This window comes from Mesocricetus auratus, unplaced genomic scaffold, assembly GCF_017639785.1.
Source record: "Mesocricetus auratus isolate SY011 unplaced genomic scaffold, BCM_Maur_2.0 Super-Scaffold_100062, whole genome shotgun sequence".
NCBI classification, from domain to species: Eukaryota; Metazoa; Chordata; class Mammalia; order Rodentia; family Cricetidae; genus Mesocricetus; species Mesocricetus auratus.
Window position 1 is genome coordinate 2,191,727 of NW_024429234.1, and position 11,914 is coordinate 2,203,640.

An 11,914-nucleotide genomic window follows, 5' to 3' on the forward strand; every position below is an offset into this window, starting at 1 on the left:
TATATAACAAATATTTTTATTTTGAGATACAGGGTATTTATTTATGAATTATAAGACCTATATACAATGAAAGACACACTTCCACAATCAAGTATCTTTATATGCTTTTTAAATGCAATGACCTTATTCAGACTTTTCTGAATTGACCATGTCAGTTTTTAAAATTCTCTAAAATAATGCCATTTTATGATAAAATACATTTTTGCAAAAATTCAGAAATGTAGTTAACATTTAATGAATATGACCAAGAAAAGTATCTGTAAGCATGTGCCAAATGACTTAGCACTTTCTTCCAGTTATATTTTTAAAAAAATTGCAATTTGACACTAAGCCTATTTTAAAAATATTGTTGTTACACTGATTCATCTCAAAATGCACTATTAATAGTCCTTTTGCAAAATACCATCATATATAACTGTGAATGTTTTACCCAGAATTAATGGAAGAAAATGTATCTTCTGCACAGATGAACATTTTCTAAGACTAATCTTCATCACCCAATATTGTTTCTACAAAAGCATGCAATACAAAATACACATGAAAGCAGCTATTTTAATACAATTTACCTTTATAGCTGATTCATCACTGCCTCCAGTTTAATATGCTGTTACATAGGAGAAGTTCCAGTATCCTTTTTCTGATTGACTTAAAAAAAAAATCCCTGAATAAAACAGAAGCCAGTCTGTGACTTCTTTGGGCATTTCTGTAGAACATTATCACCTATCGAGAATACCTCTACCCAAACGCATGACGATAGAATATAACTTGAAACAGATTTGAGACAAATAAAAATTAAAATGTTTATGTTTAAAAGGGCAAGAAAGGTTGAGTATTAGTATTTAAAAGGATACTGTGACTTTAGCAACTGTAAACTTTTGTTTTAGGAGGCTGTGACAGACAGCTCTATGCCGCTAGGTTTTAGCTTGTAAAAAATGCGAACACATATTCATTTGTAAAATGGTGTAGAATACAAAAAACACAAAATGATATGGAGAAAACAAACACAAACAAAGAACGCTTATTAAGGAGGAAAGCTGTATAACCAACTCGTCTGAAAGTACAAAATAATTTTAAGCAACTGCTGAAGAAAACCCTGATACAAATTTCAATTTCTTATCTTGCTTTTAAATGACATGAACTTTAAAATTAAAATGGAGAAAGTAGATACTTTCAACCCAACTAAAATAATGCCAACAAGATAAGCTTGCATAGAAAAAAATTTCAAATTATTACTGGCTACATGTTTTAAAAATCAGAAATGCAGATATTATAGTGCAAAACCATGGCAGCTGATGATGTCTTTTACTGCCTCAGGTCATGAAATATACTGTAGTACCTCCAGTTATCACAGTTTCTGGTCGCACAATGAGTTGGGTATACCAACTAGAAGCAGTGTGTATGTAGAGATGGGTGGCACATGTGCTGTGCTCATATTAACGAAGCTTGAGATCATCACCACCACCTAAATTGGAACCAGGACTAGGGTCTTGTTGTCTTCTTGCCTGCAATGACAAAATTGTAATATGAAGTCAAGGATGTGGTTTGAAAACTTAAATGATACACATATAAGATATATGTATTATACAACAGGTGGTCATACAATTAAAACTATATCTAACATTTTATAATAATCATTTTATATTCAAAAGGATAAAGGAATACTACATATAAAAGAAAAAATATGACCTACTTTTAGAACCATAGGCTTAACTTTACTACATCAATATAGTCAATCATCTTAAAGCAAACTTTCCCTTTTAGTAATAGCCGATATTTAATAAGCAACAATTACATGCTAAGTACTGTCTGAAGCACTCTCCATGAATGAACTAAATATAAATAGTTCCCCAAAACCCACATAGGTACCATTATTTCTCCCATTCTATAAAGAAATTGAGTGGCTGGGCATGGTGGCACACACCTGTAATCTCAGTACTCGGAAGGCAGAGGCAGGTTATCTCCGTGAGTTTGAGGCCAGCCTGGTCTACAAGAGAGTTCAGTGACTTAAGGCTGAGTATAATGACACACAGAATTAGACCCTGGCACCTGGAAGGCAAACAGACCAAGAGTGTAAGGTCAGGGACCTAAACAAAAGAGATCTTGTTTCAAACCCAGTTATTAGAGAAAGAACATTCTTGACCTTCCCAATATGGTTCAAGTCTCATTTATACTGTAAGGTCAAAGTTTATTTTTTAGTGCTAGGCATCAAAGTCAGGACCCTGCTAAGAAAGTCTTCTACAAAAGAGCCACAATCAGCCCTAAGGAAGGTTTATAACCAGCCCTATGGGTGGGTTTGGTTAGACAGTCAGAGCTGTGTTATTAAGAACATTATGTTATTTGTACAACTGCTTGGTGTAATGGCACTCTAGAAGCAAGGCAGGCAGATCTTATGAGTCTGGGGCCAGTCTGGACTACTCAGCAAGTTCCAGGCCAGCCAAGAGACACTGTACTCAAAAAACCAAAACTAAAAAAGAAAAATAACCCCAAAGTCAAATAACCACAACAAAAAGACAGTTTGCTTTATTCACCCCTAAACAAAACAAAATTCAACAATATCTACTTCGTAGCAGATAGATTTAAGCCATTTTTGTCAGCAGACTTCTCACAACTCAGTTTAGCCTAACCCTTTTCAGTTAGAATACTCCAGGTAATATTACACTGCATAGCCAGTTGAGATTAAAAAGCTACGGGTGCCCAGGCACCAGAAAACCAATTTATGCCCCACCCCCAATCAATACTAAGTGTTTTATAAAGACCAGTCAATTCTGCAGCAGCAGAGACTGATATAGGAATTTGGTCTCAGTCAATGAAGGTCAGAAAGGGGCTGAGCAATGAAGAAACTAAGGAAAATCAATCCCAATTATATGTTAATGTTGGGCCCCAGCCCCATGGGGTCTCTGTGAGTTGCTTGTCAGCCAATAACCAAAGGTGAATCCTGTTTTCTAGTCCTGGCTTACAGCCCCGGGGCCTTGCCCCACTAGCATCAACCTCTAATGAAAACACGAGCTCTTACACCTGGGGTTTCTCCACTGTGCTGTAAGTCTGTATATAAGACTGCTCCCTCCTTGCAATAGACATAGACATACAGACATACATACATACAGTCTCTCTCTCTCTCTCTCTCTCTCTCTCTCTCTCTCTCTCTCTCTCTCTCTCTCTCTCTCTCTCTCTCTCTCTCTCTCTCTCTCTCTCTCTCTCTCTCGGACTGACCATCGCCATCACCAAAAAGCCAAAATCTAAAACCCTTTGGTAAAATATCTTTGTGTTTCAGTCTAAAATTAGACTAAGTCTACTTAAAAGGGATTCCAGACACATTGTGAGTCAAATACTACATTCCATTAGTCTACATTCAAAATCGCCACCAGATACTACTAAGGATCAAAGAGATCAAGCAACTTTTTAAACTGTCAGTGCAACTGCAACTACAGATAGAACTAGCATTAAAATGAGGTGTCTAAGGCCAAGCAGTGCTGGCACACCTCTCAATCTCAGGCAGGCTGACATCTGAGTTTCAAGGCCAGCCTGGTCTATAGAGCAAGTGCCAGGACAGGCTCCAAAGCTATAGAGAAACCCTGTCTCAAAAAAACAAAACAAGAAAATTCCCCAAAACAACAACAACAACAACAACAACAAAAAACAAATGTCTATTACAAATTGCAGTAGTTTGAATGAGAATGGTCCCCAGAGGGTATTGTCTGAATACTTAGTCTCCAATTGATAACTGGGATGATTAGGAAGTGTGGCCTTCCTGGAAGTCTATCACTGGGGATAGGCTTTAAGGTTTCAAAAGACTGCTTCCTACTTTCTGACCAAGATGTGAGCTCTCAGCCATTCTTGCTGCTATGACTTTGCTCTACTCTTTGAAACCAAAAGCTAATTAAAAACTTTCTTTTGTAAGTTTCTTGGTCATGGTGTGTTACAACTATAAAAAAGTATGCTCATTCTACACACCAAAGGTCTTCAAGTAATCTACATCATCTGGGTTCCCTGAAAACACTCTAGGAACGCCAAAGGATGACCAACAATCCCTACTTTTGCTTTGACTAGAGTCTCTATTTTATATATTGGGACACAATACAAAATTTCAAATGAAAAAAGATTTTTTACTGTTTTAAAAGTAGCTTGTTGGGCTGGAGAGATGGCTCAGAGGTTAAGAGCACTGACTGCTCTTCCAGAGGACCTGAGTTCAATTCCAAGCAACTGTATGTTGGCTCATAACCATCTATAATGGGATCTTAAAAAAACAAAACAAAACCTTAAAACAACAACAACAACAAAAACCCGTCAGGTATTGGTGGCGCATGCCTTTAATCCCAGCACTTGGGAGGCAGAGGCAAGTAGATCTCTTGAGTTCAAGACCAGCCTGGTCTACAAGAGCTAGTTCCAGGGCAGCCTCCAAAGCCACAGAGAAACCTTGTCTTGAAAACAAAACAAAACAGGAAAACAACAACAAAAATCCCAAAACCCAAAATCAAACCAAACCAAACCAAAAAACCCAAAAAGCCAGGTGGTGGCACATGCCTTTAATCCCAGCACTCAGGAGACAGAGGCAGGTGGATCTCTGAGTTCGAGACTAGCATGGTTTACAGAGCAAGTTCCAGGACAACCTCCAAAGCTACAGAGAAACCCTGTCTCGAAAAACAAAAACAAAATAAAAAAGTAGCCTATTTACCACAGGGTGTGGTGGCATATGCCTATAATACAAACATTTGGGAGGCTAAGGCAGGAGGATCAAATGTTTGAAACCACAGAGTTACTATCAATTCAGTAAAACAAAGACAGCTTATATGCTAGTACACACAGATAGAAATGAAAGAATCTTCTGTTTTTATTATTCTGTTTTATGCTAAGAGCAACTTTTCCATTTTTTAAAAAAGATTTATTTTATTTTGATTTATGTTTTGTCTGTGTCTGTACATACACATGCATGTTAGTTCCGATGGAGGCCAGAAGGTGGTGCCAGATCCCCTGCAGCCGGAGTTACAGATTGTTGTGAGCCCTCTAACCCCCAAGCAAGCTACTGAAAACCAAACTCCAGTCCTCTGCAAGAGCAGTAAACATTCTTAACTGCTGAGCCACTTCTTCATACCCCTAAAATCAAATTTTCTTTCTTTCCTAAATAAGGAACAGATGCAGGTGATAACAGACGCATAAAGTACTAAGGAAGTTAAACCCTACATTTAGGGAAAAAAATATTTTAAATTGTGTGAATTTGTAGACATTAATGCAGGTGCCCAGGAAGGTCAGAGGCATCTGGAGTTAAGAGGTAGTTGCTATGAGCAGCTATCATACCATGGGTGCTGAGAATAAAAAATCTGTAGGAACAGTTACCTTTCTTAATTGCTGAGCCATCTCTTTCCTACTCCCTATGATTATTTACGGGTATGTGCATGTATCCACGGAAGCCAGAAGAACACATCAGATACCCTGGAGCTAGAGTTTGTTGGGAGCTGAATTTGGGTCCTCTGCTAGAGCAATCTGTACTTTAAATACTGAGCCAATAGCTATCCATTTTGCCACCTATCCCCCACATCTGGTTTCCATCTTCAGTTTCTTATGTCACCTACTATGCATGTCTTAAAAATACTTAGACATAATATTTTGTACTGTTAGTATCTCATTTTATTTTAAGATTATTTAACAATATATAGTTAAGGCTACTAAAATAAATATTTTGCCAGTTCATATATTACTTGCCAAGTCAATTAAAAGGTAGACAAAATATTGTACTAGTGAAAGCCTCTTCCTAAAAAGAAAAAAGCTGGGTGGTGGTAGCACACACCTTTAATCCTAGTGTTCCAGAGGCAGAGGCAGGTGGATCTCTGTGAGTTTGAGGCCAGCCTGGTCTACAAAGAGTTTCAGGACAGTCAGGTCTACACAGAGAAACCCTATCCTGAAAAACAAAAACAAACAAAAGAGGCAGCAAAAAAAAAAGAATTGTTAAAGCCTATCATGAATGATGAATACAAAAGTCAACATTTTACAGATGTCAAACTGGAAGCATGTATAAGGAGTCTTACACGAGGAATTTCATATAAAGACAACAGTGAAAACTGAAAAAACCTTAACCCACCAACCCCTTGAAGTTCTGCTTTCCACCAACAGAATATTAACCTTAAGTAAGTATTTAATGCTCATGACCAGTAATTATCATTACAACTTTAATATGGCAAGGCTAGAGATTTCAGAAGTTATTCAAGCAGTGGTAGTGCTGCCAAAAATCTCAGGCTTCCAAAGATCATTACCCATGAATGCCACCCACGAGTTACCACTGTTCCCTGGCCTTCGTTCCCAGTCAGGCATCAGGACCACCCACTAGAACTAATATTATTCTTTTCTGTCTCAGCCTTTTCTATTCCAGGGAAAATGATTTCTAATGTCCTCTGGCAGACTTTATTATTCAGTTCAATCATCTTTATTTCCTATTGCTAGACTATATTTGTGCAGATGCCCTGGTTAGAAGACTATGGCTTACTTCTTTGCTTTTTCTTCTACTAGTAAACTATTTGAAGGAGACAGTATGTCAACTTTTCTTGGAGTTTTAATTTTACAAACTGTTATAAGAATGAATTAGATGATATTTAATCCCTTGACTATGTGTGTGTTTTTAAGGTTTATTTATTATGTATACAGTGTTCTGTCAGCATATATGCCTGCAGGCCAGAAGAGGGCACCAGACTTCATTACAGATGGTTGTGAGCCACCACATGATAGCTGGGAATTGAACTCAGGACCTATGGAAGAGCAGTCAGTGCTCTAACAGCACTGCTCCAGTGGCATGCCCCTAACCAACACCTCCCCCACTTTTGATTAAGAGTCTCACTATGTAGTCCTGGATGGCCTGGAACTTGCTACTCGGATTAAGTTGCCCTCAAACTGCAGAGACACAGCTATCTGCCCTGTCTCCAGAGTGGGAAATCATACCCAAGATGTTTAAATTATAGGGAGGAAATGTCTTCTTTCAGTTTTTTGTTTTGTTCTTTCAAGACAAGGTTTCTTTCAGTAACATCCTGGAACTCACTCTGTAGACCAGGCTGGCCTCGAACTCACAGGTATCTGCCTGCCTCTGCCTTCTGAGTGCTGGGATTAAAGGTTTGCGCCACCAATGCCCAGCTTCACTGTTTTTTTTGTTTTTGTTTTTTAAAGATGTAAACAGTTAAAAAAAGCAAACTATGAGGAAGGACTAATAGGTAAGACAGGAACACAGGAAAGAAAGGCAAATACACATAAAGCCCACTGTTTTAGATTACAGCTCTGTAAAAGAATAATATTTCAAATTATTGCTATAAAGGACTAGAGCAGTAGTTTCCAACCTTCCTAATGTGGTCACCCTTTACCTCATGAAATTACTTTTGTTGCAGTTTTGCTATTGTTATGAATCATAATACACATATCTGATATGCAGGCTATCTGATCTGCCACCCCTCACAGGGGTCGAGACCCACAGGTTGAGAACCACTGGACAAGTGGCTCTTAAATCACTGATAAAAACTTAACCGTTTTCTCTGTCTTTAAGGTCGGAATGCTTTAGTGCCCAATACACTTTAGAGAACTAAAAGGATGCTCTATCAGCCAGACAATTCAATTAGCTGGAGCCAGCACCAGGCAGAGCTTTTAGCACTAAGGAAGCACTTTAGAGCTATTATTTCTGTGGGCACACTTGGGCTGAGCACATTAGTGTTTTCTAAGTGTTTCTCACTGAATGTGACAATTTCTGTGATAAAACTGGGGCTTGAGAGAGACTGAAGTGACTGAACAGGAATGTGAACTGGGTCTGACAACAAAGCCCAGGCTCTCAATTGCTGACTAGATAATGGAATATTCTATTTGAATGACAAATTATTTGGCATCTCTGCCAACAAGACTTTTATGCACAGCCAAATATATATAAAAAAACCAAAGTATTTTCAAGTGACAACATTTTAAATTAACAACAATACAAGAATATTTAAATTAGATAATTTGTTTTGGGCACAGTGGCACAAATTTAATTCCAGCACTAAGAAATTCTCTGACAAGAGGGTTTAAGCCAGTCAGGGCTATACAGTGAGACATGTCATATAAACAAACACTTTATATAATTATTGAACTCAACAAATATATGAAAGCTTCCTAAGTAACTAGCTGCCCCACTAATTCTCAGTTATCTCTTCAAGAATACTTGTTACTACAGAAAGACTGACCACTCTGTCTCGACAAGACCCACTTTCTGCCAAGACTGAAAGATGTGCAAAGGTATATGTCTACTGAAGAGTCCAGCACAACATGGGCCACTATGTAACCAATTAACACAAACCAACAAAGTTAACTGTCTTTTTTTTTTTTGGTTTCTCTGTGTAGCTTTGGAGCCTATCCTGGCACTTGCTCTGTAGACCAGGCTGGCCTCAAACTCAGAGATCCGCCTGCCTCTGCTTCCCCAAGTGCTAAATTTAAGTATCTTTATTAAATACTTTGCAGAAGTTACCAGTGGTGGTGCACGCCTTTAATCCTAGCACCCTAGTGGCAGGCAGAGGCAGCCGGCCTACATAGTGAGTTCCAGGACTTCCAGGATTACACAGAGAGTGCTTGCTGAAAACAAAACAAATAAAAAATAGACAAAAACAAATAACAAAACAATAACTCAGTTTTCAAACAGGTAGGATAGAACTGTTATCTGGAAGATGTTCATGTACCAAGTAAACACAATGTATAAACATTGTGGTAGATAACACAAGGGACAAAGAATAAGGATTTCCCCAGGGCAGTGGTATGTCTTTAATCCCAGCACTTGGGAGGTAGAGGCAAGTGGATCTCTGCAAGTTTGAGGCCAGCCTGGTCTATAAAGCTACACAGAGAAATCCTGCCTTGGGGGGAAAAAAAAACAAAGAAGGGGGGAAAAAAAAAGAGTAAGAGTTTAATTTCATGAAATCTCAAGGAAGGGAAGGACAGATACATTTATAGTTGTTTCAACACATGGCTCAATAAGTAATTTAACAGAAATAAGAAGAGGTGGCTGGGAGTGGCAGCACATGCCGCTACTCTTAGAACTTAGGAGCTAGAGTCAGGAGGATCAATAATTCAACTTTGATTCTGTTGATATGGTGAGTTCATCTAGTTTATATCTAGCTTGTGCTAGATGAGACCCTGTGTGAAAAGCAAACAAAATCCCAAAGCAAACAAACCACAAAAAGGGTAAGAGGGGCAAGAGGAGGAAGAATGAAAAGTGGTACAAGTCATGAGGGGAGGCAGAAAAAAAGGGAATATAAGGGAGCAAGAAATGAAGTGTCAAGGAAACTACAAAGCAGAAGCCGATTAAGAAGACCTGAGCACCTTGATGAATGGGTAGAAAAGCACAGCTCAGAGTAAAATAAGCAAAATGGTAAGAAATGCAAGATATCAAAAACTGTACAATGGGTGGTGGCATATATCTTTAGGCAGAGGCAGGCAGATCCCTTGAGTTCAAGGCCAGTTTGGCCTACAGAGTAAGTTCCAGGATAGCCAGGGTTACACAAAGAAACCCTGTCTTGAAAAACACCAAAAACAAACAAACAGAAAACCCACCCCCAACACACACACACACACACACACACACACACACACACACACACACACACACACACACACACACACACACACACGAATACTTGTGATTGTTTTGGCGTGTTACAAGCCCAGGCTCTGGAGTAAGACGAAGAATTCTGATCACTTTGCTACGTGTGATAGTAGGTTCCTTCATGTATAAAAAGCTTTAGTAATATTTTCTCAGAGTCATTGTGAGGATTACATGAGCTAATTACACATGAAAACATCTTTAAAGTATATGGCACTAATTTGATAGCAACTACTATTGTTTTCTTTTCTGTGTTTTATCTATTTTAGAATAATTCTAAAATCTAATATCAAGCCTCCTCAATGGTTACTTTGTGGAGTGAAGTGAGACACAGACAGACAGACACAATCTCTCTCCATATATATCATAATTTAAATAACAGTATACAAATTAATTTTAATGCTTGAAAAATTTTTCTAAATTACACTGTAGCCAGGTGTGGTAGTGCATGCCTTTAATCCCAGCACTCAGGAGGCAGAGGCAGGTGGATCTCTGAGTTTGAAGCTACCCAAGTCTACAAAGTGAGTTCTAGAACAGTCAATACACATACAGTGAGGCTTTTTGTTTGTTTGTTTTCAATACAGGGTTTCTCTGTAGCTTTGGAGCCTGTCCTGGAACTAACTCTGTAGACCAGACTGGCCTTGCACTCACAGAAACAGAAGGAAGTAGTTACTATAAACATTGAAAAGCAACCACTACCTAGAAAACTTGAGGTAATGGCTACTTTTGAATAGAGTGAAGTTATAATTAGATATGCAACAGAGGGGATTGTTGTGATATAAAGTTTTGTTATCTTGAAAGCAGTTATAAGGATATTAGACCTATAGTAATTCATCACACTATATATTTCTTTGTATAGATATATCTGTATTTTACTTCATTATAAATTAAAAAATATTTTAGATTTATTTTTGTGTGTATGTATCTGATGAGTATTTTGCCTGTATGTATGTATGTACGTATGCATGTATGTGTACTTGTGTGTACCTGAGATTAGAAAAGGGCACTGGATCCTTTGGAACTGGTGTTACACACAGTCATGAGCTGCCATGTGGGTGCTGGGAACCAAACCTGGGTTTTTTCAAGAACACCAAGGATTATATATATATTCTGTTAACTTCATTCTTAGAGAATTTTGAAAATATTAAGTGGTCCTCTAAAGGGCTACACAAATGACAAAATCTATTGTTTCAAAATGATGGACTAGGAATCGTGGTTCATGTGATAAACCATCTGCCTAGCCCTCCTCAGGCCTCAGTTTAATGCCCAGCACTGGGAGAGAATGACCAAAGAAACAACCTACACTGGTAATTTTCAAAACCAAGATTAATAACATAGAAAAACAGACAATAGCATTAGCCCTCTAAGGATTTTTAGTGATGTTTTGATAATGAACTATACAAGAGGGACTTTTTACAAGTAATGTATGATAGAAATTGGAGGCAGCAAGAGGCTGAACAAAGGTTTTTGAATCAATGAATTAAAAGAAAATATACCTTGTTTTAATATAAGATTTTCTTGTGAAGACCAATGAGAAATCAATACAACCTTAAAATTCGAATAATTACATTTTTACAGCAATTGAATATAATAAATTCAAACAATATATAATTTTTAAAAATAAGACAAAATCAAACTATGAAAGAACATTTTACATAAATATCACAAACATAGCCTGAGAGTTTGGGGAAAGTACTAACCAGTTACTGCCAGCAGCTGTGAAACTCTCACCTCCATTTCCTCCCGGTGAGACCTGTCTCTATCCTCAAATTCACGAGTTCTTCTTCGAGCCTCTTCGAAGGCCTGTTGTGCTAATGCATCTTCCTGCTGTTAGGGTACATGAAATTTTGATTTATATAAAAAAATTAAATTTGGGAATTTTTTAAAAAGGAAATCAACTGAAGAGTAATTCTCAGAATACTAATACCAATCACCCATCCTACCTAATTTCAGAGGTACTTTTACTTTAGAGTCGGGTTCATTATATCCTTGGCTGCTGTGAAACATGATCCTCCCTCCTTAGCCTCTCCAGTGCAGATTATGGACACGGGCCACCACATTCTAACAGGAATCTAAGCCATCTTTGATTTGTAACTCTTTTTCTTACCTCCACAGAGTGGATTTGCATACTATCTAATTTGCTTCTTACTGGAATCTTTAGTTTCCCCTTCATTTCTATAAACGGTTTTCTAATTTGGAACCCAAAGAACTCTTAGCTAGGTAAGTCTCCCAAAGACTGCTCCTGTTCCATTCTGCTACTGCACCCCTGGTCTACAGACTGAGTTCTGGACAGCCAGGACTGTTTGTTACATTGAGAAAACTTGT

At 37.9% G+C, this 11,914-nt stretch overlaps 1 protein-coding gene across 2 annotated transcripts in view; it reads right to left on the reverse strand.

Moving 5' to 3' along the window:
* The window catches only part of Cbfb (core-binding factor subunit beta), a 39,044-nt gene continuing 27,130 nt past the window's right edge, over positions 1–11,914 (reverse strand). The window contains exons 5-6 of one of the 2 annotated variants that reach the window (XM_005076188.4): positions 11,321–11,416; positions 1–1,502 (exon numbers count right to left, since the gene is read on the reverse strand). In XM_005076188.4, coding sequence (XP_005076245.1) covers positions 1,434–1,502; positions 11,321–11,416 — 165 coding nt within the window. In that variant the 3' untranslated portion in view covers positions 1–1,433. Of the gene's footprint in view, positions 1,503–11,289; positions 11,417–11,914 lie in introns of both variants that reach the window. The other variant, XM_005076189.4, reaches the window with a different exon arrangement.